The sequence below is a fragment of the Oryza glaberrima genome, chromosome 2 (assembly GCF_000147395.1).
Source record: "Oryza glaberrima chromosome 2, OglaRS2, whole genome shotgun sequence".
Taxonomy (NCBI): Eukaryota; Viridiplantae; Streptophyta; class Magnoliopsida; order Poales; family Poaceae; genus Oryza; species Oryza glaberrima.
This window is the reverse complement of record NC_068327.1, coordinates 30,161,933-30,185,326: the sequence shown is the minus strand read 5'-3', so window position 1 is coordinate 30,185,326 and position 23,394 is coordinate 30,161,933. Positions and strand designations below refer to the sequence as shown.

General features: G+C 46.4%; 3 protein-coding genes and 1 long non-coding RNA gene across 12 annotated transcripts; 1 reads left to right on the top strand and 3 right to left on the bottom strand.

Moving 5' to 3' along the window:
• Positions 1-2,300: 2,300 nt before the first annotated feature.
• Positions 2,301-4,150, bottom strand: LOC127761804 (probable galacturonosyltransferase 9). Its single transcript, XM_052286137.1, has 2 exons — positions 2,890-4,150; positions 2,301-2,792 (listed from the first exon to the last, which is right to left on the bottom strand). The coding sequence occupies exons 1-2, from the start codon at positions 4,096-4,098 to the stop codon at positions 2,514-2,516; spliced, it is 1,488 nt and encodes a 495-aa protein (XP_052142097.1). The 5' UTR covers positions 4,099-4,150; the 3' UTR covers positions 2,301-2,513.
• Positions 4,151-4,836: 686 nt separating this feature from the next.
• On the top strand, positions 4,837-15,712 carry LOC127763901 (uncharacterized). Of its 9 annotated transcripts, none has more exons than XR_008015773.1 (9): positions 4,837-5,330; positions 5,444-5,526; positions 6,683-6,944; positions 7,642-7,817; positions 8,260-8,451; positions 8,598-8,669; positions 9,371-10,617; positions 12,102-12,228; positions 14,826-15,712. It is a non-coding gene; the product is annotated as an uncharacterized LOC127763901 (long non-coding RNA). The 9 variants fall into 9 exon arrangements; XR_008015770.1 differs by having other exon boundaries at positions 8,260-8,669; positions 9,371-9,510; positions 10,542-10,617; XR_008015768.1 differs by having other exon boundaries at positions 8,260-8,669; positions 9,371-9,510; positions 10,525-10,617.
• LOC127763900 (putative NAC domain-containing protein 94) lies at positions 5,424-8,250 on the bottom strand. Its single transcript, XM_052288701.1, has 3 exons — positions 7,683-8,250; positions 6,699-7,003; positions 5,424-6,380 (listed from the first exon to the last, which is right to left on the bottom strand). The coding sequence occupies exons 1-3, from the start codon at positions 7,867-7,869 to the stop codon at positions 5,712-5,714; spliced, it is 1,161 nt and encodes a 386-aa protein (XP_052144661.1). The 5' UTR covers positions 7,870-8,250; the 3' UTR covers positions 5,424-5,711.
• A 2,762-nt stretch (positions 15,713-18,474) lies between the features above and the next one.
• LOC127761004 (aquaporin NIP2-1) lies at positions 18,475-22,125 on the bottom strand. The gene is made up of 5 exons (XM_052285206.1): positions 21,842-22,125; positions 21,475-21,699; positions 19,675-19,869; positions 19,509-19,570; positions 18,475-19,159 (listed from the first exon to the last, which is right to left on the bottom strand). Exons 1-5 carry the CDS (start codon positions 21,989-21,991, stop codon positions 18,895-18,897), a joined length of 897 nt encoding a protein of 298 aa, XP_052141166.1. The 5' UTR covers positions 21,992-22,125; the 3' UTR covers positions 18,475-18,894.
• Positions 22,126-23,394: the final 1,269 nt, after the last annotated feature.

The window sequence follows — 23,394 nt, the reverse complement described above, 5'->3', positions numbered from 1 at the left end:
CCGCCATCGAAACCGCCGAGGGACCTAATATGCACCGGTTTTGATAGTTGAGGGACCAATTGTATCTGGTTTTGTGGTTGAAGGGCGAAAATCGGATTCGTTGACAAGTTAAGGGACCTTAGATGAACTTATTCCTTTCTTCTATACCTGACACAGGTGGGCTGCATGGACCACTTAGCAAGAGTTTTTCGGGCTTCCGACGGTGAACGCGCAACGCCCAGGCCCAACAGGAATTTTTGCCCATATTATTGCTAAAGTTTTTGGAAAAATTACAAATTACCCCCTCGCATCCGATTTTTAACCCTGAACTTTAATACCGATTATTTTTAACCCTGAAATTTACAAACCGGACACATGGTAGACTGGCAGTCTAGTCAATCAAAACATAAGAAATATATGGGACCCATTTGTTAGCCAAAACAAATAAACATGGTGGGACCCACTTGTCAGCCTAATTCCCTTCTTCCCCCCTCCTCTTCGCCGCTTCCCCTCTCTCCCCGTATCTGGCGCACTGAGGCGAGCGGCGGGAGGCCGAGGATGAGCGGCGCGCCATGTTGCGGAGGCCGAGGACGAGCCGCGCGCCAGCGGTGGAGGCCAAGGATGAGGTGCCCGTCGGTGGAGGCCGAAGATGGCAAGCGGCGGTAGTACGTAGCAGCAGCGACACCAAAATCTTGTGTTCCTCTAGGCGCGGCTAACAAAGCGTGAGAAAGATCGAGAGGGGCAGCAGCAACGTGCACAGATGCCGACGGCATCGAGGCGGAGGCGAGGACGGCACGACCGGCGGCGGGGGCGACGCGGTCGAAGGCGAAGGTGCGGCGGTGGAGACGGCCATGGTAGGGGAAATACGGTGGCGGGGAGACAGGGCGACGCGGCGGGGCGCCTGTAGATGCCAGCGGCTTGGAGGCGAAGCTCCTCTGCGGTGGCTGGCGCCGACGAGCCTAGACGACGTCGGCGAAGCTATGGAACGTCGATCTCGAGGCCGTTTCCCTGAGGCTTGAGCTCCGCCCCCGACCGCTAGCTCCAAAGTCCTCCCGCTCTGACTCTTCCTCCTCTCTTTCTCGTTTGCCAAAGGAGGATGTGCTGCTTCATGCTCCGACACGCCTGGATTTGACGCAATCGGCACGTCGAGCCCCGTCGCATAGCTCGTCTCCATCGCCGCCTCTGCGCTACCACGAATCGACGTAGCCTGCTGGTCTTGGATCCCAACCTCCTCGCCTCCGCCTCCATGCCATTGGCCTCTGCAAGCGCCCCGCCGCATCGCCTCCTCTTCCTGCCGCCGTATGGCCCACATCACCGGAGCCATGCCTGTTGGGATTGAGCTGCCAGGAAGGAGAGGAAATGAAGATGCACTAACAACTGGGCCCCAGTGTGTTTTTTTTCCTTTTTTTTTCTGACTAGGCTGCCATGTATGCCATATAGACCAAAAACCACTTCGAATTGAGTTAGGGGGGGTGATTCGTTCGGATTTAAGAGTTTAGGGTTTGTAATATCCGATATTGCAGTTTAGGGGTGTAATTTGAACGACCTCAATAGTTCAGAGTATAGCTGTCAACGAGCCGAGCTCGAGTGAGCTCGTCTGCCCAAGCTCGAGCTCAAGCCGAGCCTATTGCACCTTCGAGCTTTTAGGCAAGCTCAGTTCGAGCTCGAGCTCGGCTACCGAGCTCGGCTATAAGTAGTATAATATATATTTTAATGATAATCTCTTGATAAGTATAATTATTTTCTAGCTAATCACACTAATAATAGAGTAGAAAATGATTAAAATAAATATATTGTGCTAACACATGCTAATTTACTGTGTAAATAGATACTAATATATATTTATCTATTAGTTTATTATATTAATAAGGTAAACATGTAATATAAATTATACACAGTCAAGCTCACCTAGACTCGGTAGAAGCTCGAGCTCGGCTCGGTAAAGCTCGCGAGCTTTTGCTCAGGCTCGGGTTCGGCTCGTTTAGAGCTTGAGCCGAGCTCAAATCGAGCCTAGGACGAGCCAAGCTCGAGCTACTCGGCGAGCCTTGAGTTTTTTTTACAGCCCTATTTCAGAGGGGTAATTCGTAATTTTTCCAAAAATATATTGCCAAGTGGGTGCACAACAAGACTGTGCAGGGCGGTGAACGGTGACGCCGGGTGGAAGTAATTTGTGCAGTCTTGTAAAAATATAACGCCATTATTCTATTTTTTTAGCACAACCATTATTCTAATTTGATTTCCGTTATTCTCTGCATATATGGTTGCTAAGTATGAATATGAGTAATGTTAGAAAGTTTTAGGTAATACCTAAAAAATCAAAATTCCCACGGTAATGAACGGGATATCATCTACTAGTACCATAATACATGAGAGATTTCTTCAGTTCAGACAGCCTAAATGACAAGGGGGACAAACACAATACAGTTAGCGGAGCAGAGCCATTAACTCGTCTGCTTTTGCAAGTTGCAACAACAGCGGCAGGCAGAAACGACTGAACCTACATCTGATCATTACCATTGAAATCGTAGCAAAGATCAGAGTCCGAAGTTGCACAATGTCAGGAACTCCATCTCGGTGTCGACGTACTTGGTCCAGAGATGCTTGTACTGGTTGAAGGCGACGTCGAGCCACGGCTTCATGTTCCCGTTGAAGTGTATCACCGCGGCTCCCTTGATGTCCTCCGGCCTGATGTGCGGGTTGTACCCGAGTCCCATCACGTGCCACGACTTGTCCAGCGGCCTCGTGCTGCCGTAGAACGTCATGAGCCCCGCCGGCAGAACGGACGCTGGATCCCACAGCGTGCCGTTCTCGTTCTGCATGGCACGAACACGAGCAACATCAAGCTCAAAAAAACCGAAAGCGAATTGCATTTTCAGCCGTATCGAGAGGGATCGCGGTGAGCTAGCTTACCATTTCCATGAGCTGGTGGAATCGCTGGGTGCATTGGTCCCGGCGCCAAGCCTGGAGATCGAACACGTTGAGGCCGTAGGACCAGGCGCACGCGCGCGGGTTGAACCGCTCCTGCACGGCGGGGTCGGAGAAGTTGATGTGCTTGCCGTATCGGCGGAACCCTCCGAAGCAGGTCTCCAGCGCGGCGTTCACCTTGCCGCCGAGGTCGACGCGCCACAGCCCGGCCAGGTCCCTCTGCACCACCACGTCGTCCTCCAGGAGCACCACCCGCCGCAGCGCCGGGAACATCTCCGGGAGGTAGAACCGGAGGTAGTCGAGCAGCGGCACGTCCCTGTTGCCGTCCTCGATCTGCCTGATGACCGGGGAGGCGGAGGCGTTCAGGAACGGGAAGTCCGAGACGGCGAGGAGCTGCACGTGCGTGCCGAGCGGCGGCGGCCGGCGCGCGAACCAGACGCGGAAGGCCGGGAGGTACATGGGCGCGGTGACCACGTGGAAGACGTGGCGCGCCGGCTCGGCGGCTGCGCGCGCCGCGGAGGCCACCACGACGGACACGGCGAGCACGTTGTCGGAGAAGATGGCGTAGTGGTACAGCGCCGGGTCGGTGAACTGAGGGGGCGGGACGGGCGGGTCGTCGGGGATGGCGGAGGCGTTGGCGAGGCGTGCCTCGAGGAGGCGCATGACGAGGCAGTGGAGCGACTTGGGCGTGGAGCCGGCGGCGATGCGGGAGTTGAGGAGGCCCGCGCGGCGGGCGCGGAGGAGCTGCTGGTCGACGGCGAAGACGGTGTCGGAGAGCTTCTGGATCTTGGACTGCGTGTCGAACGCCTCCTTGGCGGCGCCTGCCAGGGCGCGGGCGCGCTTGATTTGCCCGCGCGTCTCCTTCTCCAAGAGCGCGACGGTGGACAGGGAGATGCGGGACGAGAGCGAGCTGAGATGCCCGGAGATAGACAAGAAAGACTCCGTCTGGGAGGCGGAGGCCGCGCTGAGTTTCCGCGCCTGGGCCGCGTAAGCGGCGAGAACGGCGGCGTGGTCCTCGGCGTGGCGGCGAATGGCGGCCAGCCGGAAGGGCGCGGAGTTCGGGGCGGAGGCGGTGCCCGTCGCCGACAGGAGGAAAGCGAGGGACGCAAGCAAGAGGAGCGTGATCAGCGCCGCGAGCGCCGCCCGCCGCTGCGCGGAAGCTCTGCCGCCGCCGCCGCCGCCGCCGCCTGCCATGGGAGCGCGTGAAGTCGGAATCGCTCGCCGTCGAGCAATCCCGAGGCGAAATGCGGAGGAAAAGGGCGCGCAACGCTTTCTAACGCCGGCGAGGTGGGTTTAGTTAGGTTCTCGTGGGCCCTTCTGCCAGTGACTCATAGACTGTACATTTGGGGTTTCAACGGTTTGACGTGAGAGGCTGGCCGTGTCACTGACATGTGGGGCTTTTCTCCCAACCTCCTTGTGCGATCGGATTTGAAGTGTGTCCGGTAGTGGCACACTGAGAGGAGCAGTGAGTTGGTGATGACCAGTAAGGCGCCGGATGACGACGGCCAACCATGTTAGTGCAGAATGCAGAATACCGTCTTCTGTTTTGACAATGTGATTGTTGGGTTATCCTAGCCCGATGTCAGTGGGTGTTGCGAAGGTGCATTGACTTTTTTTTTTGTGTGTCGCAACTAAGGAAAAAAAGGTTAAAATATTGGTTTTGGTTTGGTCGCACTATCATGGCTAGTGGTGGCATGTCGATGATTTGCCTAACAATATTGTTGGAGTTGCCGATATCTTGACAGTGTGAACGGGCGGACTGTCAATCTGGATGCAGATCACCTATTCGGATTTAGGCCCAACCATCACGACAGGCCCAGTATTCTAACCAAACTGGGCCTAGTTTGAGACAAAGGTCAACCCATTTGGTCCACTAATAACTGGACAGGAATAGATTTTTATCCGGGCCGATTATAGGTCGAACTGTCGAAGCGACGAAACGTCAGTCCTGATGAGTCTCTCTCTACTCTCTCTCCTGCCGCCTCGCCAAAACGGAAACGAGAGGGCTGAGGGCTCCATGGAGATCGCGGTTTCGATGTCGGCGAGGCGCCGTGAACTCGCAGCCGGCGGTGGCAGGCCAGCCGTTGGGCGTGAAGGAACAGTAGCGGGCTAATATCCGGCCACAAGACGGCGACCGCCGCCGGGGGAGTGCCGCTTGGTGGCGGTGCGCGCCACCCGTTCGGCGGAATGCCCAGCGGGGCTTCGCCACGGACGGGCGGCTCGCCGCACGCCGCTTCAGTCGATCGCGAGCACGATCCACACCTCGAGGATTTGTAAGTGACCCAATCTATACGGGATTCCAACTAATTCAGAATTCAAGTCCGACGGGGGCGGAGTGCACGGGGACCTCACCATCACTGCAGCGAGGATCCCTCTTGTTGCATCTGCTATCGATTCTTCGATTTATGAGGTGTTATGTGCGCAAGGTATGTGAACCAAAAAGGCAACAACTGTCAATGTTCAGAACTAGGAAAAACGAAGAAATGAAGACAATCAGCTGATCAGGGGAGTATTTGCTAATACCCTACGCATTTTGCAGTACATGCAACTATGGACAAAGTTGGAACCGAGCTACGATTACACATGAGACGGACGACAACCACTCTTGCACTGCATAAGGAGGTAATTAGTTCCATGATGCATCCTACATTGTGGACTAGTAGCATATTGCTTCCTAATTCTGTTAGCTTCACTGTTAACAGAACGAAATTCGAATACCTCTTCATGCTAACAGTAATACTAGCAGACAGAGGTAGATGCTAATCTTCACTACCGCATTCTAAAACCAAACCTACATTACTAGAAACCTAAGTATAGCACTTGGTTGACTGGAAATTTGTTGAGACTTCTGTCGTGCAAGGGAGTGATTCCCATGGCAAGGTCATTCTCCAGTCATCAGAAAGTGTTCCTTGCAGGTTGAAGTTGATGGACCGTGGACCACTGTTGATATTGTTAGCAACATCAGGCATGTCGACCACACATCTGTTGGTCATGCTGCTGCTGCTGTTGCACTTCTGTGGTTGGCCAAACTCTATGTTTGCAGTCATTCTATCCATGTTTGGGAGTGTGAAGGATGATGCGTTGAAAACCATGGATGCAATGTCAATCCCAGCTGTAATATCAAGTGGGATTGCTGAGAGGATACCCATGGTCTGATGCTCTACAACCGGTGAGGGTAGAGGTACAGATGCATCTGGCCTGCTGTTGCTGTCAATCATGCTGAGTGGGTTGTGGCATGAAGGAACTGTTGAAGGCAAGTAGCTACTTCCGGTGAACTGGATGGTGGAGGAGATGACATCGGTCATTACTGATGATGTGTTATCTGAGATACGCTGACTTCTCTGTGTGGTCTGCGAGACAGGGGCAGTGCAGGCTTCATTTGTGCTGGACAAGGGAGGAGATACCCATGAGTGTGAGAGCGCTCTTTGTGCCGTGGAATTGGTTTTCTTGAAAATCCTGCAGATTGCCCAGGAATCCTGCTCATGATAAGAAAAAAGAAGAATAAGATTAGGGCAGTGTTTTCAGGTAAAAATTGCATTCAACTTATCTTCACAAGGAAATGGTATATGAAATTGTTGGTGTCATACTGAATTAGCTCGGAAAGCACTACATATGCTAGGCCTTTTGCAGTTTATATTGCAAGTTTTCCCATTGTAATTATGGGCAGACATGTATTGCTCAGATCATCTACCTTAGTGCCAGTTTTGGTAGCTATGCCTAAGCTACTTTTGTAGCATATATGTTAAGGTTTGAAGTTCTTTGTTTTCAAATGTTGCAGCATGCCAGTTGCTTACATTTGGTGGAATGATCTTCTCGAGTGGCTTCTTCTGTGGCAATGAAGGGTCAGTGAGCGATGGCAGCCGGAACTCGTGCATCATCCAGTCAGTTTTGACGCCTTTAGCTGCTCTGCCCTTGTAGAAGACAAGGGACTTCTTCAAGCCTATGCACTTTGATCCATCGGAGGAGTAGATTGGCCTATCGGTTCCAGTGGCCTTCCAGAAACCTGCTCCAGTCACCCTGTTTGGCCTTGTGCTGTTCCGGTACTTCCTATCCCTTGGGCAGTAGAAATACCATTCCTTCTCTCCAGTACTTGCTAACTCTTCACGGTGAAAAAAGGATTTGTTAAGTAAATATGACTAGAAATAAGTTAAATGGTGTCTACTGTGTAACACTGACTTAAAACAAAACGTGAGCTAGTCAGCTAGGCTAACTGGTCTGACTGATAAAAGGCATATGCATCACATGAAAAATAATCTATTTACTATCCGCATGCCATTTTAGTCTTGAGAGCCCAACTGTGATACTTGTAAATCAATTATACCACATTAACACTACTGAAAGCCAAATCTCAGAATACATCATGACATTAATAGCTTGGTAGACTTGCAAATCTTGCTCTAAATGTTTTATGAGGCTTAACCCTAAAACTGCATGGGCTTCGTGATGAATGGACATTATAGTAGTAGCGCTTAAGAGGCAGGTTGAAAACTCTTAGGTAGTTACTTTTCTTATTTCCTTATCAAAACCTCAGAGACAACTAAATAAAGATGCATGCAAAAAGTTTAGAGTTCGACTTCAACATGGTGGCTAAAAGAAGAAAAAACTATTACTTCTAAGATACGAAGTCTCAGCATGATGGAACATGCACCATGAAAGTCATAAAGTAAAAATAGGAAACATATAATTAGTGTTATCTTGGAAGAGAAAGGCTTCATAGTTCTTTATTTATCTGTGCAGAGAACGGAAAAAAGAATGAAAATGGAAGTAACAAATCTTACTTGGGAGATCCCATGGATCATACTTGTAGATGTCCAGCTGCCTGATGAGCTCAATGGGAAGAGACTTCTGCTGGATTTTCCTTCTAAGGTAGAATCTGACGAGCTCTTCATCCGTTGGATGAAACCTGAAGCCAGGTAGCATGACTTCATCTTGCTTCTCTATGTCACTACTCCTCATCTCGTCCATATCAACACAGTACAGAAACTACTGGTGGATGGTAACTAGCTAGCTCAAACGGTGCTCACTCTCACCTACTTCTGGTTATCAAGACCTTACGAGCTAACAAACCCTAATGGCTATACCTAAAAGATTTTGGTTTCTGCTGGTTACTGAAGATAGAAAAGGAACAATTATACATAAGATTACATATAACTGTAGCTTCCTCCAGACCTGAACAAAGCTAGCTCTTAGCAGTACGTGCTTTCTTATCAACAAAAGAGCGAGCTATATTCTTAATCTGAACTGAAACTTGCAAGAAAACTATGAGACAGCTATCACGTGCTGTTAGAAAGAAGAAGCTCGACCTTAAGTTTCAGACTTCAGCTAACCCTCCTCGCTTGGTTGCTCCCTTTGTAGGGTTTTTATTTGGCTTGTCGTTCGCACCTTTGCCTGCACTCAGGTACAGTTCTTATAGCAGAATTTTAAAACCCTCACCTGTTGTTGAACTCATGCAGGGTCTCTTTGGTCTTTACTCCATGACGAGGATCTCGATGAGCTGTACAACTTCAGCAGTAATTTTGGGATTAGCAATCTCTCTTATTACACTAAGTTAACTGAACTGTACTTATGCATCATTGCTTATATAGCTTAGCATCTAATCTAATAGAGTTCTCACATATGCCTCATTTCTTATAATTAGACCTTTGAGAGAATAATCTGACTCCTTAGATATTTGGATAATTATTTTTTTGTAGTTGTTTCCTTGGGTTGTCCATAGTGAACTATGTGGAACAATTCCCAAGACATCAGAGACTTCCAAATTCCAAGTAAGTATAGTACAGTATTATATTGGAACACTAAGAGCCTAATTCTCTCTGACAACATCTATATTTTACATTGGTATCAACAAATACCTATCATCCTCTCATGATCCAAAAATCCCTTTCTCCTTCGTTCCTTTCCTTTTCTCTCTTACCTATATAATTGAAGTTTACTGGGAATTGTTAAACACTAGCAACTGTGTGTCTAAAAACATCGCAGAGAACAATTTACATGTTTGCTTATGTTGGTCATATTTACACTCTGAGGTACATTATTTTAAAATTCCTCCAGAAAGAAATAGAGAAACTTTTTTTTATCAACATCTCTGATTTCTGTTATATGGTATTAATTTAGGTCATTTTCTGAAGATGTCCTTTATGGTCATGTCTGGATAAGTTATTTATCTTTCTTTCTCAAAGAAAAGTTATTTATCTTTCATTTGGAAAGATGTTAATGTCTCTTGCTGTTGTAAGCTTGCGAATGGTCAAACCTATTATAATTCCAACCTAAGTCATTATTTTACTATCTGAATAGTGATCTATCAGTCGACGATGAGGTGTTACAGCCAAGAGGTTTGTATGTGTAAAGGGGTGTTGAGAATTTAAGAATCTGCTCATCTCTAGATTATTATTTCTCTCTCCTTACCGTGCAAAGTGCTGCCAACCTAGGATTGTAATTCACACTATTAACTACCTTTGTCATGTAGGGACAATGTTTTGTGCCCATCTGTTCGTCGCTATTCTGAGGGTCCTTATTTTGTCAGCCCACCTGGTGTGTTCTTAGGCGCATCCCTTTCTTGGCTATTAACCATTTAACCTGCTCAGTCAGTTCTAGCTTCAAGGAACGGTAACTTGGCATCCTTTATGTGTTTTGGTTATACTGTTACACGTCTGATTTTGCTAGCGTGCTAGGCTGCTACAGTTAGTTGAAACCAGATCAATATTTTACACACTAAGTTCTTGTATGGAAATACCAAGATACAAGTATATTCATAACAGTCATAGTCATCAAGTTTCCACCATAGCCACTTGCCATCACACTTTTAACTAAACGAAAATTTCAGGCCTGCCCATTCGTGCATATGGTGTTGCATTGGGCCCATCAACAGAACTTCTACAGACATTGATGCGAAAATCCTGCATGGATCCAAGTGCAGCCCTCTCATTCGTCCCTTGCATCAGGAAATTAAATTAGGAAAATTATGCAACCCAAAATCCCATGGGCCCAAGTTTTCCTTCCCTGTCGTCCAAGCACCCAACAGTGTAAGAAGCTTAGAATTAAATGAGGGAAGAGGTCACTTGTAGGGGGTTTATAGAGGGGTAATTAGGGTCAAACCTCTGAGTTCAAATGCTAAAAGTCGGTCCGTGGAAACCTATGCAGTTTTCTATTCAGATCTGAAGTGTTCATACCAGTTCTATTGCTACGAGTATTCCTTCCTGCATTAGTATGATCTTGTTACAAATAACTAGCGGTAAAAATCTTGCAAATAAATGTGTTTTTGTGCTAATACTCTCTCCGTACTCGTAAAGAAAGTCGTTTTGGACAGCGACACTATCTCCAAAACACAACTTTGACTTCTTTTTTCGATAAAAATATGTATACTTTTATGAAAGTATTTTTCAAGACAAATCTATTTATATAATTTTTACATTTTTAAACTCAACAACTTAAGAGTTATTTATGATTTCTGTTCCCAAAGTTTGACTTGAACATTGTTTTAAACGATTTCCTTTACGAGTATGGAGGGAGTATCTTTTAAATTGTTGTGTGCTAAGCAGGTGACATGCACTCTTGTTTTACAGACTTTTTACGCTGGAGTGTTAACATATGTAGATACATTACTAATGCTTATTGCTTCAGTTGTCTGCCCTTTGTAGCATGGTGTCCTGGAATGGTCGTTCGAGCTGGTGACTGACCTGGTGAGCCAGGCGTATCTGCCTCTCTCCTCGACAGGTATGGCTAGTTCCTTGTCTCTTGCTTGCTTGACCTCGATCTTGCTGTGCCCAATGCCAACCCACTCGTGCGGCCTCCGTTTGATGTTACTACTAGCAAGTGTAGTACAGTAGCTAGCCCCTACTCGGGTGAGCTGAGTCAAACCCTTCCGGTTCAAGTTATCCTCCTTCTCATGCCCCTTGCAATGCGTGGCCATGTAATAAGTTTGTTAGTATCCAGGATCCCATGTTTCCAGGGTGCAGACTCCAAATTTAATCCCCTTGTACTTTTGCGCGGCTAATCGATGTGCTTAGGCCGTGTTTGTGCGTGTTTACACACGCGCTTAACCGCATGGTACGCCGAGCGTGGCACATCGGCTTTTGCCCCCGTGCACGTGTGGTATGGGAAAGCACTCTGCCCTCGAAAGGTATAGGGACAGTTTCAAAACAGCTACAGCGTAGGGCGCCAATAAATAGTAGTAGCAGTATGAGTGAAGAATAAGCATTTATATCCAATTGTTATCGAGCAAGAAATGCTGAGATTGGCGCTGCAGAGCTGGATGCAGGTGGCATTTCTTGGAGCCCTGACACCCTTGGTGAAAGTCTATGTTATAAATGGATAGGTAAAAATGTGCTTGTAATCTGTAGACCAAGTTGACTTTGTTGGATGATGACACCAAATTAACCTCTGGTCGTTTAAGCCTTCTTCAGCTTGGAATATTTAAACTGGTGAAGCTCCAGTTTTGTCGCTTGTTTTCTTCTAGTCTTTTGACTATATTCCAAGACTTAAACCAGAGTTAGTACATCTGTACATGTCTAACATAAGTCATGCTACACGCTCCCATTCCCAAACTGATAAAACCAAAGAAGACAATGAGTGTTTCTTACTCCACACTTGTTCTCTAGAACCACGCGACGGAAACACGGAGTGGAAATCAACTTGCATCGACTAGGAACGAGGTAAATCACGTCCAGGAGAAAGGAAAAAAAAAAACAGTGATCACGAAACAGACACGACGATCAATCCGAGTAGCAGCTTCCCAGTTTCACCGTTTTTATCATGTATTCATGCATGATGGTGCAATGGTGGAGGCTAGGGCTGGGACTTCATGGATTACTTGCAAACTAAGCGAGTGTTCCTGAAAGGTCCTGATTCACATTTCTACTTGACATGTCTATGCAGTTGGTTCAGGAATTCTAGGTGCTGTACTTTTTTGCAAAATTTCATGCAGTCAAACTTCCATATTACTCGACTGTTCTTGGTCACACCACCACCACACCAGAGCCCAGGTCTTGAAGAGTGTTAACATCTGAAGCCCATTAAACTCATTACTGTAGCAATATTGCACAGCTTAAGCTCTTACTAAGCAACAAGGAGAAACATTTCTCCTACTGAACTGCAAAACAGAGTCTGTAATGCTGTTCCAGTGTATTGCATTGTTAATTAGGAGCGCTTAATATTTTTTTTGAGAGAAGTACTTAATGAAAACAGCTCAAAAATTTCAGGCTTAATGGGCTGTCACCACCCATCTGGGCCGCAAAGAGAATCAAGTCTTCAACGCATATCGTTCTGATTGTTGCATTCACCGCTTCACGGGAGTTCAATCAAGTCTTTCGTGAATAATAATCTAAGGTACGTAACTGGCCATCGATATCCATCATCCATGTTTTCTTGAGGGGAAAAAGTTGCCTGCTTTCTTTTACGTATATCTGCTAACTTTTGAAACCCATAAGGATCGATGATGCAAGTCACTAGTACATTGTATCCAGCACAAAAAGTCGCTGTGATCATCCAAATCTAATCGTTTTATCACATGACAAATTTGTCGCAACAGGTGATAAGAACCTAGTTACTTTAGCTCGCACTACTATCACATTTCGTGACATTGATGTTGAATTGCCATCCCTCATGACCATCCCCGCTGTCAGTTACTAGGATTAAACTTAAAAAGGCTACCAGGAGAACAATAATTACCACCAAAAGAATCCTAGTTCGATATAGTTCGTCATGTGTCAAGCAGCTGATGGAGCTTTTTAAGGGAGTCGTGGAAATGGTGGGGTTACCTGTTATAGATGGATGCGATGCGTAACACAAAAGCACCTTTAGGTCCGAGTCTTAGGAATCAGGCATCTGTCGATTTTACTGGTGCACTATAATGCGCCCAGGTGATTTTGCCAAATTTCTTTCAGTTAAAAAATACATCGCCACACGTCCATCCGGTAAGCAGTCCCTTCAAAGTTCAAACATTCAAGGTTCGAGTCCTCTTTACTTTCCACCTCGCCAAAACTCCAGTGAAAAAGGAGATCAAAGAAACCGTGTGGCGTACATATGGTTAGTGTGCCACTGTGTCCCCTGCTTTGCAGAGAAGATTTTTAGTATTATATACAATCCCAGGATGATAGACCCAGATCGCCCACACCAAAGGAACGTGAGGCCGATCGATCTCCCCACCCGCTGCCTGCAGCAAAAGGGCCCCAAATTATTTAGTGTGATTGTTCTTTTTATTAAAAGAAGCTTATTTAGTGTGATTGTATCACGCTCAAAAGCGATGCATGATACATTTCAGATTAATATAAACAAGCGACGAGATGTGCACGAGCGCGTAGTGCGCCAGAAGCTAGCCAGCCAGCCAAATATCCCAGTCCCACGTAGCCGACGTCGCGTCTCGCCTCCAAAGATCCGTCAAAAGCTGGCGACGGGGCGAGTATCGGATCGGTCGAGAAAAAGATCCCGCGGATCAAAAGGCGCGGGGCGACCGATCGAACGACCAACACCCACCCAACCGTGCGCGAGTGCGCCCGCCGCGCGGCTCGTGTAGTCGTGTGTGCTCACCTCGTCCGGCAAATCAACCGCGCTACGCGACGTACGCGACGCGATTGTTACGCGGATTTCGCCGTGGGTGCGGCGTGACGCGCGCGCTGCCGATCGATCGATTGCAGCGCGCGCCGAGCCGTACAATAGATTCTCTCCCTCACGCAGTCACGCGCGCGGTTGATCGAGCAGGCAGCCGTCCGTGACCGTGAGATGCATGGGGTGGGGTCGGGTTGGGGGTACGTCGAGATGAGCGCGACGGCGCGCACTAGCGGGCGAGGTGGTGTGCGTCTTTCGGCGTAGTGGCGGGGTGGGCCGGGGTGTCAGTAGTGGTCGGCGACGGTGAGGTGGCGCCGGGTGGCGGGTCGATCGCTCGCTCGCCCTGATATATGGAAGGTAAAGATCGGCATCACCGAGACGCCGTCCGCCGACCGGTTGAAAGCACACCGAGACTGGGTAGCACTATGCATGCATGTGAAATGTGATAAGCTAAAGGCGGTGAGGCAAGGATGCGTGCTTGGTTTTGCAGGTGCTCACTGATTGGGCGCGCCTGACCCTGCATGACCGTTCAGTAGAGAGTTGTGCGGCGTGCATCTGTCGCTGATTCGACATGTCACGATGGCCATGCATGCAGAGAAGATTCAGGAGACGCTACCTAGCTACCGCTTGTCATTGTACCGAAGACTTATTTCAGTTTCAGTGCGACTTGTGAAGTTGTGATGCATCGGTGATCAGTCGTATCTATCAGTGTGTGAATATGTGGCTGCATGCATGCTCATTTGTCATCTAGTGTGATCGATCAATATCATTCAGTCTCGTGGTTGTAGGCAGGTCGATCAGTTCTAGAATGTGGAGGAACTGATCCGCGTGAGTGCGCGTGCTTGTCCCTGATCAGGTTTGCTTTTCTTGCAAATCCAGCACCCGATCGACGTGATACAGTTCGATTCTGCGTGCGTGCGTGCCTGTCTGCTTGCACTAAACGCAGTATGCTGGGACGATGTACGCGGTGCACGTTACTGAAAGTTTTATTGATAAGTCCGTGTATTATAACGGGTTACACCCATATATAATTGGGGAATGGTGGAGAAAGTAGATTGAGACCTATATATGATTGGTGATTGGCTGGTTAGGTGGATTGAGGATAAAACACATGACATTGTCGTGGTAGAGAAAAAAAGTGATAGTATTAACTAACAGGTTACAACCATACAATGCACTTTCAAATAAATATGTAACACATATTACTCGCAAATTTCAACCAAAACACCAATGAAACATACCCACTTTTGCTTCTTTTTTATCCCTGGTTTCTTCTAGCTATATATATGAAGAACAAGGAAGTGGCTATATAAAATTCTCTTCTCTTGCAAAGCCTACATCTCTAGGGCTCATTCTAGATTCTTATTGCACGACACCAGAATATGCTTCTTTCTGTCCAGCAGCGGCCTGAAATTCGGTGACGACGGCGACCGACGGACATATGTTCAAGCCGACCGTGCATGGCCGGCGGGTCCCGGCGCCGGACGCACGCAAAGTCGAGCAATTAACGGCCACAGCTTCATCTTACACTGATGGCCGGGAGGCCATCCACGACGACATGCGGCAGCAACAGCAGACCTGACGATCAAGCAGCCATTGGGCGACTGTTTTGATATGCTCCGGGGACCACTGCACCCATGGCGATGCATCGGTCGAATAACAGCGACTCCTCCGGGTGATTTTCAGCTCCCAATGCAAGCTCGATCGTCCTGCGCTGTGAGGCCATGCATGATAGCGAAAACGGCTGTGGAGCAATAGGCGGCATGCTAGGCTTTACTGGCATGATTGTAGTACTGTATTCTCATCTATCCCAAGTTGGTTCCGCGCGAAGAATGTCGTCGCCGCCCTTAATTGTGTGGAAGTGTGGTCATCGTTGTCTCTTATTCCATATATGTTCATGGGTGGCACTAGCTAGTAGTGATAACAGTAGCCAGTGTTGAACGATCACTGTATGGTACATTGGTACAGATAGCTTGGTCTGTCAGCTAGGTGTTTTAATTGGTGCTTGGCGGTGGTGGAGAGGAAAAAAAAAAATCTTATGAGACCAGGTCCTGTTTAGACTCTCAGGATATGTTTGTTCGAAAAAAATATGTAGTGTAAATCACATATGTAATCCAGTGATCGATCTACCTCCAATATGTTTATTCGTGAAAGAAAGTTTTCTATTTCTTTCTTTGGTGGGAACAGACAACTCCATTTCACTGTTGGAGAAAGGGTTTTTAATTCCGGTTTATAACTCCATTTAATTACCCCTTATACTGAATATTGTACATCCTAAACTCTTTGAATTAGAGTTATTTGTTTGTTAGAAGAGTTGAAGAAAAAAAATGACTGGTGTAGCATCTGAGGAGGTTAATTGAACGTAGGCAGACGGTGCAAGGCAGATTAATGTTTTTCTTAATTGTTCGGCTGGTAGTAGTATTTTATACGTTGGCACGCTGTTAGAAAATGGTTCAGGGAACACATCACAAAATCTTCTTGCGTGAGTGAGAAACAGCCTTACATAGTTACATCATCGAATTGATGGACTTCTTTTGTTGATTGTTGCACTGGTTGCGTCATCATGATTGTATATTGTTGTCTTACGAAATGACGTGGAGCCCACCATATGAATTTGTGAGCCTGATCACTTGTTAGAGTGAGGTAATGATTATTTAGATTGCACTGCAAATATCATCCGCGGCTCGCCGATTCCAAAATCCATACCGGGGATTTTCTTTCGTTCTATCTTTTCTAGAGAAAGTTAGTGATCCACCGTTTCCGCCGAGTCATACAAGCAGATTATCATTATGAATTATCTATTTAATATGAGTATATATATTAAATATCTTGATAGTTAACAAATAACTTAAAACAACTAGTTTAAATAATTAGAAATTTTACGATCCTTTAGAGATATCAAAAAGTACCAGAGGCACTAAAATTTTTTAGTGCAGATTTTCGTATCTCCTAGGACCGAAAGTACCGAGAGATATTAAAATTTATATTAGAAAATACGGTATCTCTCGATAGCTTTGCAAGTACTATAAAATCACTCCTAAACAATACCATAGAAGTTGCTTTATAAAATGTATTTTTTTCGGAATGTGAAGTAAATAGTCTATTTCAATGTACAACCTGTTAAATAATTAAAAAAAACTAAGCCTTAATTAATTGGCATGTGGATGAAAATGACTATACGAGTACAGAATCATTAGATAGCTAGATATACTAAATTTAGGCACGGGAACTAAATTGCACATATCCAAGCAAAAGGAGAAAATGATGAAAAGGTAGAGGAGCAAAGCACATAGTATATGCTTGTGCTATCTATTACGGATGTAGTAGTATATAAGAATAAGCACGCACTTTAATCCGTTTAGATTAGATAAGAACAATGGACAGCACCAATTATTCTCTTTTTGCTAGTTTTGATCGAGCAATCTAAAAAAACTCGAAAGCTACAGCTGAGGACCACCTTGAAGTGATAAAAAATGATTCATTCAGTGTCTCATACATTTCGTTAGATAATATAGTTTCATGCAAATGTTAAAATTCAAACCTATCAACACGCGCACAATCCCTATCTGCTTCTATGTTATATTAGTTACTTAAGGGACCACCATACACTGTTATGATTTTCTTTAAGCTTTTCACAATTATTTGCATTATATTTCACTACTCCACAACATCAAATAGGATGTTGAAGAGAATATGGGAGGGTAAAATCTTTATAAATTTCTAACCTTATAATTTGCTTTACGATTCATGCTCCAGTGAACGATGAACCTTACTCCACAACTTTGGTGATCAGCAATGGCCTCATGAGTCAGGGTTTAGGGTATGGGTTAGTGTTGGGGTGAGAGGAGGAGATGGGGGGGGGATTGTTGGGTTTAGAGGGGAGGCCATGGGAGATGGTGGACGGTGGACACAGGCGGATGACAACATCGGAGCCAAGGGAATAGAGGAGGGCAGTGAGCCAGCATTGACCTTTTTTTTTTTATATAATTAGCAGCAGGGAGCTTCCAGAGACGAGGAAGACGGTTGGGGTAGGGGCACTTACCGCCGCCAGCTTAGGAAAGAGGGGGCATGGGAAGGGAGGAGGCCAGCCGACTAAGGAGATGAGGGGTGGCGCGGGGGGGGGGGGGGGGAGGGGGGTTGACACCTTCTGGTCTGCCGAGATGGCAATTAGGAGGCGAGGGAGCATCTGCACGCAATATTACGGTGGTAGGAGAGGCTGGGGAGGGGATGTTGCACAACTTCAAAATGATTCAACAGTTTAGAATTCACAATATTTTTAGGCTGTGTTCGGGAGGTGAGGTTCACCTCCCGCGCACACAAAACGTAGCGACACATTTTCTTATGAATAATTAAGTATTTACTAATTTTAAAAAAATATATTAAAATAATTTTTAAAGTAACTTTCGTATATAAAATTTTTGCAAAAAAAACACACCATTTAGTAGTTTGAAAAACGAGCGCGTGGAAAACGAGATATGTGAGTTGTGAAAGTTGAAAAAAGAACTCAGCCTTATATATGTATTCTGTCAAATGCCATGTAGATAGTTGAAGAAAATGGGGTGCCGACCAATTTACCGGGAAGTACACTCTGTGTCGATAAAAAAAAAAATCTGCACCGACTGCGGACAATTTTGAGAAGTATGCCATAAAAGTGAAGTTGATAAATCTAGGCAGCTAGGCTCTAAATGATTACTCCAAGCAAGCAGTTCATTAATTAGAGCATGAAAAAAAAGCAGTAAATGTGTCATTTTAAGCTTCGCCGTATAGCTTTTTCTTGACGTGGAGAAGAGGAGAAGAGAAAACTAAGGTGCCATATCCCATGAAAACACACTGTTTTAGTGCTGTTTGTACGGTTTTCTCAACAAGTGTTCATGCCCGCGACAGGGGCCGATATCATGACAATACTCTTTCCAGTGCCCCAAGGTATTGTTCAGGTCAACCAAGCTCTATCGATCATTAGCGACATCATCAGTTAATCATTGACGGAATGATAACGCACATGCAAGAAATGCAACCCCCACAACAATATATAAAGTCGCAGATGTTTTATATAGGGGAGAGAACGTGACATCCTTTTAATTACTTTGGGGGTGAATTGAAGTGGAACAAGCAACTGCTGGAGAGATAGTACACCTGGCACACACGCACAATTTGACGGCAGAGACTGATGCACAAGCGGCACACGCACACGCCCAAAATTAGCAGGCTCCAGCCCCGGAATTAACAGAGCGAGCAATCTACGTACCCCACACGAACCACCAAGCAACCAAAGCTAGCGCCACTCCCCCGTGCACGCGCGCGCGTTTTATGTAACTCTCTCCGGCGTGTACGAAGCAGCAGTGACACGACACAAAACACACACAAAGACGTAGCTAGTGATGACGAGACCGAGATCGACTGGTAATTTTCCGAGTAAGAGGACACGATCGACGACATCTCGTCGTCCTATCACACTTGGATGTTCTCCATCTCGTCGACGTCGTCGGCGGCGATGGACTGCTGGCTCCGCAAGCGGCGCAGCTTGAAGGAGGAGAGCTTCTGGGAGGAGCCTTCCTTGGGGGTGTCCTCGAAGCGGATGAAGGTGTAGGTCCATGCTCCCGAGAGCGTGCCCATGACCGGGCCCAGGAAGTAGATCCACAGGCCGTCGAACTTGTTGCTCGCCAGCGCCGGCCCCAGCGTCCTTGCCGGGTTCATCGATCCACCTGAAATTGCCCTGCAACCACCACTCGTTTTTCTCTGCGTCTCAGTCTCCATTGTATATTCTGCTCAACTAGTTTAGTTTCTACGTTCTGCCTGATCAATATGTATGTTTCCCTACATTTATTAATTTGGTTACTGATCGATCAAAGATAATGTTGATTAGCCAGGTTAGTTTGACTTTGCCCCCCCCCCCCTCTCACTTGTCAGGAGTCAAGTGGCTACAAATTAACTAATTGGTCTTGCTACTAGCTCCAAGTTAATTACTTCCTAATTAGCTAGTACTAATCTTCTTGGTCATGAACATGAATGAACGAATTGAATAGCTGATTGATTAACGGGCCGTCGATTTCTAGCGTATTTACCCTGCGAAGATGGACGTAATGCAAACCGCGGAACCAACCGCCAACCCGGCCAACTCACCCACCTGCATATGGAAAAAAACACCGGTCAAGAGTCCATGTATTTTACGGCAAAATTCAGTCATCACCGATCGACGACAAGGAGGTGAAAGCCGTGGACGACGCGTACCGCTCTCGTGTCCGTGGCGACGGCGAGCGTGACGAACATCATGTTGAACGTTACGATGACCTCGACGACGAGCGAGTGCCAGTGCGGCCCCACGGGCGTGGTGGTTCCGATCACATCCACCGGGTGGATCACCGCCTTGAGCACGAACGACGCGCATATCGCTCCGGTGAACTGCGCCGCCCAGTAGAACGGAACCTGTGTAAGGGAGAAAAAAAAAAAGGTTGAAAAGATGTTTCATTTCAACGCTTTAACCCTGCACCTCTAGCTGGAGATCGATCTAGAGCAGTCGCAGTAGTATCTAACTGCACATTGCGAGATGTCTCTGTTGAAGCCGGGAACATCGAATCGGTTCCGGTCAGCCTCACCGGTGTGTGTGCTAGTGAATATATAGATAGATATATAGCACTATAGCAGATAGCGGCAACTAGCTTAGCCCCGGATTCGGTGCCGATCGATCGGACGACGGCGCCACCGGCGATCGATTTCCGGCGGATCCCTATCGATCGACCGAATATATGGCACATGAACCACCACGCACGCCACCGCCTTTACATGAATTCTTGCGTCGCGACCGGTTCTCCTGTACTGTATCGCTACGGACACTTGTCCCTGCTAGCTTTACGTGCAGTGGCAACAAAAAAGCCTCGACCACGATCGGACTCTTGTCTTCTACTAGCAGCAGCAGCAGAAGTGCCCTGTGGATTGCGATGTAAAAATAGACTATATGGAATGTGATCCGTGGCAACTAACTCAGCGTATCCCAGCTTAGTGGCTTCATCTTTAATTTGGCTGTGCTGGGGTTTTGACGCGTGATTGCTCGTGTTCAATTAGCACGAGCCTGAATTGTTTGTGGCGGTTTCATGCTAGATTTCAGATGTCTGATTGTTTGATTGATGTGAGCTTAATTAATCTGGTGATCGATCGATCACATGCTACTGCCCAACGTGTTGTCTGGCTGTACTATTGTTTGTGTGTTGCTGATATGGAGTGGTTGCTTGCTTTCAGGCTCCAGCTAGCTAGACAAATGTGTAGTGAAAAGGACCTATGGATTAAGGTCGATATATGTTGTTGACAGAAGAGACGACATTAATTCCTTATACAATGCGGATGTGTGCATCATTATGGTATATATAAGTTTAATGACCTTGAAAGATATGTGATTGGTTGGTTCGGATAACAAGTTACATGAGCATATACCACCTCTCGTTGCCTTTTGACTTTCTTTCTGGCCGGCGACATAAGCTAGACTGAATAATTTGGCATATATGCCTAAAATAGAGATTTAATTTGGCAGAATCAAATCCATGGCAACATCTTGACAAGAACGCGTGAATAAACTAAATACTTAAATGAGGACTAAATTAGCCAATGATTTTGCTCTCTTGAGATTTAAAAAGTTTTTCAGATAATGAAGAGGGTTGCGTCAAAAATTAAAAAATGGAGAGGATCAAAGCTGACGAAACTCTGAAAATTGTAGCTATCGGAGGTAAATTTAACAAGATTCAGATACCGTCATATGTAAAAAGACAACCGGAACAAGCTAAGGTCGTTTCAGAAAAAATTCTTATGTGACTACTAATATTCAATCAGCACTCAATTGGTTAGGTGTCTCTGCTAACATCTTTTGGCAAAGAACAGATTGAAAGAAACTAAGAAAGCATCTAGCTAGTATGCCGAAGTAGTGCATGGCTTAAGTCGTACACATAGCTAACTATTATATTGCATATATATTTTGATGCAAGAAGTAATATATATGAAGAATTGGCAGTTTGAGGTAGCTGTGTTGCTGCATCTGCATACCTGAATCCAGGGGAAATGCCTGAACACGGCGAACGCGAGCGTCACGGCGGGGTTCATGTGGGCGCCGGAGATGTGGCCGACGGCGTAGATCATCACCGTCACGATGAGGCCACCGGCGATCGACTGTCCCAGTTGCGATATGCGAGACAGGTCGCTGCCGCTGATCCCTGCCGCCCCACACGTCATGAACACCAGCAGGAACGTGGCCACCACCTCCGACACGACCTGCAGCCATGGCGATCCAAGCAGCGTGCACGCATTAGCTCCCCCCCAGCTCAATCGATCTCGAATCAATCAAGCAACCAGAGAAAGACAGATAAAGCTCTGAAAGTCTGAAGAATTAATCATTCAGCTCCAGACTCCTCACCTTCTTGAGGAGGTGAGGAGGGAAGAAGTCGGCGATGGCCTTCTCGCCGTAGTACATGGTAGGCATGGTGCCGTTCTGCACCGTGGAGAGATCGTGGATCTCGTTGGAGTAGTTCGCCCTGGAGTTTGTTCTCGAGTTGTTGCTAGCCATTTCTGACGCTCTATCTAGCTGAGCTACTTGTGCAGCACGCGAGTGCAGGAGGTAGAAGAAGAACAAGCAGCTCAAGCTCTAACACTGGCTGGCTAGCTCGCTCGCTCCGTCGATCGCTTGCTCGTTGTGGTAATGAGCAGGAGTATTTATAGGGAGATCGAGCTAGCTAAGGTTGAGAAGCCTGAGCAACTGGGAGGTGGCAGGTACTAGTAGTTACAGTCCTCACTGCCTTTTGATTAGGCAGGCCTACTTGTCGGAGCACCACTGGGTACAGTGCTTGCATGCATAGCTCATTAGCCCTAATTAATCAGCATAAGATCATTGTTTCTGGTCTAATTTTTCGACGGGGATTCAGATTTTGTTTAATCCGTTCAAACACGTTGTCGGATCAGCATTGGCCGAGAAACAGAAACGCATACTTGATTTTGTATTCTCGTCGAGGGCATAAAACCGCGCGTCATCCCCCCGTGAACGACAACGAGAGCAACGTTGCCTCTGTCTGCTGTTAGACTGAAATAATTGTGGGTTTTCAATTCGCAAGGTGTTGTAAACTATATGCCTGGATAAAGCGCGACGTCGAGGTCATGACGCCGATATATGGGTGACGAACAAATTCTTTTTCTTTTGTAGATTGGGGGCTCCCCTGAAAGAAATGATACTATAGGGATGGATATTTTTGGTCATTCTACGTACGTTTTCCATGCCGAATGTTAATACGTTTTTTTTGCGAAATTCGTCACTGTTGTAAGTTGACATTTTTCATAATCTATACTCGTAGAAGAGACGAACCATGTGTGCCAATGCCAACTAGGATAAACCGTACCGAAATTTACTATTGGCCGAATTTGCCATTGTCCCTGTCAGAGGTTGCCGCCATTGCCAGATTAATGATGGATCCGTGGCAACTGAACAAATTTTCAATTGTAGGATTGCCATCTCTGGTGACCAAATTGAAATATCCAAGCAGTTAAGGATTTGCAAAGGTGACATTACAATAAGGGGTTATCCTAACCACTCTATTACGCAGTGTGCATGCTTCGGTTAGCAATGCTAAGCAATGTCAGAGCAGAGGACGTTGCACTTGGATGGTCACTGTCAAAACTGACCTGCTACTATTGAAAAATCTCATGTCAGTTGGAGTACTTCAGCAATTTGCAATCCTAGCTTCTCTCATTGAGCTTAGCTCACATTCAGTTTTTCTTTTTTGCCGTACTGTACCTGTAGGATACTCCCTCCATTTCGAAATGTTTGACACCGTTGACTTTTTAGCACATGTTTAACTGTTCGTCTTATTCAAAAACTTTTGTGAGATATGTAAACTTATATGCCTACATAAAAATATATTTAACAATGAATCAAATGATAGAAAAATAATTAATAATTACTTAAATTTTTTGAATAAG